The sequence below is a fragment of the Mesitornis unicolor genome, unplaced genomic scaffold (assembly GCF_000695765.1).
Source record: "Mesitornis unicolor isolate BGI_N332 unplaced genomic scaffold, ASM69576v1 scaffold1691, whole genome shotgun sequence".
Classification (NCBI taxonomy): Eukaryota; Metazoa; Chordata; class Aves; order Mesitornithiformes; family Mesitornithidae; genus Mesitornis; species Mesitornis unicolor.
In genome coordinates, this window is record NW_010165585.1 from 166532 (window position 1) to 172531 (window position 6000).

Consider the following 6000-nt stretch of genomic DNA (forward strand, 5'->3'; position numbering starts at 1 on the left):
AATGACTATAATACCTCAAGAGCATCATTGACGGCATCCAACTTATCAGGCAGATTTTCTGTCATTTGCACTCTTTGTTCCAAATTGTTTAGCCAAGCTGTTTCTAAATCAAGGTACTGAAGCAGCTCAATCCAACAGGACCACACCTCCTAGGAGCAACAGAAAAAAAAAAACCCACAACAAAAAAAAACAAACATAAATTAGCCTAGAATGTCAGGCATAGCTCATATACCCTATGAACAGCTTAAAGAAATTATGTTTCTGAGACATTCACCTAAAATAGGCAAGTAGAAATATTCAAAAACATGCCATGGCACAGTAAGTTCTCAACAGAAAAACCTGCAACTGTAGCAGCAAGAAGAAATACGCAAAATACACATAGAAGTCTCTAAATGCATGCTAAAATTATCACTGACTTTCAGATTCCTGTAACAACTTAAGAATATAACAAAATGCAGCTACTCTTTTTGAATGGTAGGACATAGGCAACCTACCTCAAATTATAATCAACATGTTCTAATTATCATCATATTTCAACCTTTAATCTCTGAGAAGTTTCTTTTTGTCATTTTTGAAGACATACAGATGAATAACAGCTGAAACAAGCTTCCTTATTTGTACAAGCGTTGATTACAATAGAGATTATAAAATCACAGTTAGATGGTGTCTGATGGATCCCAAGGATATCATCTCAAGGGAAAGCAATCTTGGAAAGGAGCCACAGCAAAACGCATTTATGCTGAAGTTACTGGCTTCAATGACAAAATTGGACATTTTCGGTGTCCTTCTCCAATCCTCCTGTGCCACCCACCTCCGTTTTACTCAGTTGAGAGCTATCACTCTTACCTCCAAAGTGTGGCATTTCCCCCGGATTCGATTGCACAGCAGCTGGTAGTTCTCCAGCACAACATTCAGCTCGGTCGCCAGGTCCTGACCACTGGACGGCACTTTGGCAGCCAACATCTTGATGTTGTCTTTGAGAATCTTCACCCGCACCTCTTTCTGCAACACATCCTCTTTCGCTCTCTGCCCAAAGAAATGTAGCACACGATCAGCCCTCAATTGCCATACAGTCAGCTTTTCACTTCTGAAACCAAAGATCAGCAGTTTAACCTTGAAAGCATTACTGTCGAAGTATTCTTGGGCCCGATCACAATAAAACATGGCACTAACTTGCATGGAATTCAGATTATGGTAGTAAGTGTTGGAAAATCTTATTTTATTAAAAATACAGACACATTTACCATTTATGGTTTGTTCATTAAAAATCCATGCCTCAAAGCGAAAAAGATTAAGTTCAGTGTTATTTATATACTAGCATAGAGATAAGAAAAAGATAAATTAACAGGAAAAAAAAAACCAAACTACAGAGGTTTGCTAGAAATAAGCATATTGGGGAGAAAAAGATAGGGTGAGTTTGGAGAAGTTATGAGTCTCGGAGCTCAGTCGCAAAATTATCCAGGAATTATCCTAGGCCACACACAGCTACAAAGTTGGGACCTCTCTCACAGCTGTTGGGTGCACTAGAGGAATATGCAAAAGAATTCCTTCAACCCAGCTGGACTCAGAGGAGCTTGGTAACAAATACAGAGGATAAGCACAGCATGGTTCCCAGCACACAGGCCTGGAGAAACCGTGCTATCAGTTGTCAAATTTTGCCTAACCAGAATTCAGGAAGCAGGACAGCTGGAAGGCAGATCACGCAGACCAGTCCAAGCCTGTCTCTGTCGAGACAACTAGGAGGCTCCAGAAATAGAGACTGTCCCATATCTCTTTCTTTTCAGGTTTCAAGGACAGTTTTATGAAGTTGAAGTACCTCTGGTTTATATGGCACTGCATTTTATGGCACAATTTAGTACATGACAGCATTATTGTTGCACATATTGTTCGAGATGTCTTCTAAATGCAAGGCCATAAAAAAAAATGCCAGTTAATGGTAGGGCAAAGAATGAAAAGTCTAAGGAACATATTATTTTATGGCAGGATCATAAAAAGCCACCTAGACTCAGCTTAAACCTACTCCTTCAAATGTCAGCAGGAGGTCCACTCTCTATTCAAATGAGAGCAGAACTGGGCAAGCTCAAAAGTTTCTCAAAACCTTATGCAAAAACACTTCAGGCCAAATACACAGTGATTGTTCTTTTCAAGTCCTAAATGTAGTCCCAGCATAATATTCTTACTGCAAATGAAAGAGGATATGTGAGTGTTACAGTAAGTTTACTGGTTCACTGGCATATCTGCCAAATTTAAAAGTACAGAATATAACCTGGATTTGACAAAGCTAAATGTGCTCAAAGTCTCTCAGATTTGCCAATGAAAACAGGATTCTTCCTTTCCAGGCTTGTGTTCAGTAGGCTGTCAGACTATGTGATCTCAAATGACTTCAAAAGACATTAATATATTAAAACACTTGTTAAAGACTGCTTCAGAAAGCCCCTTCAAAAAAAGCAATTCAAAACTTCAAATAGATTTGTAAAAGCACTAGTAAGGGAGAAAATATTCATTATTTTATGCTCCATCAAGTAACAGTGTAATGAATACTCATTGAAACAATATGCATATAAGTCAAAACACTGGTGAAGATATGCCTCAACTCTCAGATTTAAAAGCAGAGAGAATTATTGTTTACTCCGAACACACATCCAAGAAAATTACCTATTCAACTGGTAATTTATAATGAGACAAAAATAGCTCACTTCCTCATTTCCATTTCTTTTGGCAACCAGTCCAAAATTAGAGAAGCAAGGACCAGCAACACTGTTTGCAAAAGATGAGGAATACAACGTAACCTTACAACAGAACTGTTTTAAACTGCTTTTCTAATTGTAGATATACTATTACAGAATAAGAAAGGGAAGCCCAACAGCTAGAAGCAGAAGAATGCTGCTAATTTAAAGAGGTATAACATCACCTTTTCTTTCTGAAGTTTTGTCCTCTGCAGTAAGTTTTCATATTCTTAATGTTTAATATGGTATACATAGCAAGCCTGGCTCAACAGCTGGGCAAGCTGCTATTCATTATGAAATCCCTACTCCTCGTGGCCAAATAGAACATCTGCCGTTATAGTTTGTGCTTTAAAAATGAAAATCCCACAAAGCAAAGCCAAAAATTACTACTAATCTTGTCATGACCTGAGCTCTTTCCACTTAGAAAATAATTCCACAAAAGGTTGACCCGCAAAGCCATTAAGTTTTGTTTCTCTTTAAGCAGGTCTCTACAATAACCTGGTATTCCTGACCTTCATTTCCTCCACTGCATTCTCTAGCTCTTCAGGAGACTTGTATTCAAAATCTTTCTCCAAATATTCTTCTTCAGCTTGGGTCATCCATTCTTGCATCTCTGCCAAATCCTTCTTCAGATTTACAGCTTTTTCCTGACTTTCGGACAGGCGATTTTTCTGACTAATGATCTAGAATCCAAGGTGAAGAAAGAACCAGCAGCTTTGTTACTTAAATGTCCTTGTATATGTGAAAATCCATGAGTGTTTGTTATAACATTTTACTAACAAAACAATTTCAGGCCTTCTTAACTAACAAAACAGTTTTACACATACACACCCCCACGAACTCATGATCCTTTTTAAGTAGATCAACAAAACTTAGAAGTGAAGGAAGGAGAAAAATTACTTTTTTCTCATTGCATGTAAAAAACATGCTTCAGGCCTTGCTTCTTTCCACAGCCCAGGCAATCTGGATTCTGTATCAACAGCAAAATTTGCCAAAACAGATCCTCGCCACGCATTGCAACCAAAGAAGTATGTTTCTACAAACAGCAGAAAGCTTCCATCCAAAAGAAACAACAGAATACACCAGACTGAAGTGGTAGTCTATTTATAGCCATTTATTCTTCAAAGCTGCTTGGAAACAGGCAGAATCACACTGGGACAGAAAAATATTCCAGATTTCAGGAACAACAGAAGAAAACAGGGAGAATTCCCTATGCCACCCCAGAAATAACAGCATGAGGCAAAGTGAACAAATCAGGTTTTAGTTAGAAACAAAGAGTTCACTCACTGTGCTCCTCATAGTTAGGTACCAAGAAGCGCACGTATTCAAACCAAACTACTGTTGCACAGGTATCCTCTAACATATTTGCACTTCAAAATGATTCACTGGGTCAAGATGGATTTCAGCCACTTGGTGAGTGGAACAAGTAAAACATACTCATCCCACCATGTCACTGCTTCACCTCTTCACCATCCTACCAATGCCACACAGTCAAAGAGCTGCAGTAACAAGCAAGGACCAGCAATATTTGGAGAACTCACCTGTTTGCTCAGTTTCTCCCATTGAGTCTGGCAGTCAACTAGCCTAGACTTTGCCCAAGTATTTATGCCTGCAATAGGGTGAGTTCTTAAAGCTGACTCTATTTCTTTCATCTCTTTCAGTGATGGTTCAATTGTCTCCATTTCATTGACAAACACCTGAGAAGACACCAGAGAAAATTAATGTTGTTCTTTTGCAAGACATTTCTTAAATTTATAGGATACCAATAATTTTCTAATTTTTCATTTCAGAGAAACTCGAATAAAGAAAGCAGATTGATGCTACGTTCCATACCAGACTGTTTAAAACAATCCTTCAGTGGCCCAAGACATCAGAACTATGCAATTAAATCAAAATAAAGCTTGCCATACACAGTGCAAACATTTTCAGATGCCAAATGTCAACATTGGAACAATGGTAGTCTGAAGATTATGTACACTAAATGTCCTGCTACTTCTGGCTTACCTCAGATCCATATTCTTCTCCTGGAAACAAACATTTGAAGGTATACTGTAATTACTTATTCTAACATTAAATTCTACCTCATTATTATGTGCCACTAGCTAGGGAGGAATCTTACTTGTAAGGCACATATTATTCCTAAACTCTACAATTTCCAGAGTTATTTGGTTGTTATTTTTACTGCCCTTGGGAGTTGAATGCAGAAAGCACTTTTCACTCACAGATTCAACACCCTAATCATAAAATTGGTAAAAATATATAAACATTTTCAGAGGAAATAACATCAACTTGTAGATGAGTATTTGTAAATATGGTGAAGACCTTTGAAAAGTACAAAGTGTGTACTACACTTGTGTGGTGCTACACACAAGGAACCAATTAAAAAATGCCCTGAAGAAAGACAAAACAATTTTCCTGGCAATATATTCCTTCATGGAATATACTATGGACAATATTTAATAATACAAGCAAAATAATAAAGGAGAGACGCTAGTCATTAGTTGTTTCAGAAGATTCCTTAAAAGAGCAAAACTCACTGTGCACTGGTCAAGTTGTCTTTGAAGTCCTTCAGTGTCTCCTTGAACAGCCTTTTCTCTCATTAAGAAGTCTTTCACACCATCCATCCACTTCTGAACAACTTTTGAATCAGTCTAAATCAAATACAGTAATGAAGACATGATACAGTGTCCTGATGAAGATTGTACAGCTGCATTTCAACTTCTGACAATGACAAAAGAATATCCTACAATCTGCTAACATTGCCGTGGCTTTGAATCAGACTGTCTTTGGTTTAATTTTTGTTTTTGGTTGGTTGGTTGGTTCCCTTCTCCTCCCCCATTTCTCTGTTATCAAATTTATATGAAAATTTAATTCATGATACTGATATTCTCCCATCCATGCCACAGCACAGTTTAATTGACACTGCACTGCTCCAGGCTATCACACAGAAACATGGCCTCAAGTAAGGATGCAAGCATGGATTCAAGTGGTCTGTCAATATCCTTCACACGAGGGACTTGGCTGAAGGCTGGAAATAGCATTTTCCTGACAGCAGAAACCATGTACAACTGCTTCCACCACACTCATCTGAGAGACATATTGCACTCCAAGGAAAAGAGAGGGCCCTACAGAAATATATGTAGGGAGGTGAGGGTAATGCTAAGCATACTTGACGGGTAGAAGCTCTGCTGGGAAAGCCATTCGCCTTATAGAGAAACAAAGGCATAAAAGGAAAATACCACAGAGGATTAGACTAACCACTAAAAAAAAATAA

The 6000-nt window shown here is 38.1% G+C and overlaps 1 protein-coding gene across 1 annotated transcript in view; it reads right to left on the minus strand.

Annotated features, from left to right (window-relative positions):
- Positions 1-5404, minus strand: part of LOC104548598 (utrophin-like) — a gene marked incomplete at its 3' end in the record, with an annotated part of 165727 nt that extends 160323 nt beyond the window's left edge. Inside the window, 5 exon segments of the mRNA XM_010194667.1 lie at positions 15-149; positions 847-1026; positions 3239-3409; positions 4268-4423; positions 5264-5404. Coding sequence (XP_010192969.1) covers positions 15-149; positions 847-1026; positions 3239-3409; positions 4268-4423; positions 5264-5404 — 783 coding nt within the window.
- Between the last annotated feature and the right edge of the window lie 596 nt (positions 5405-6000).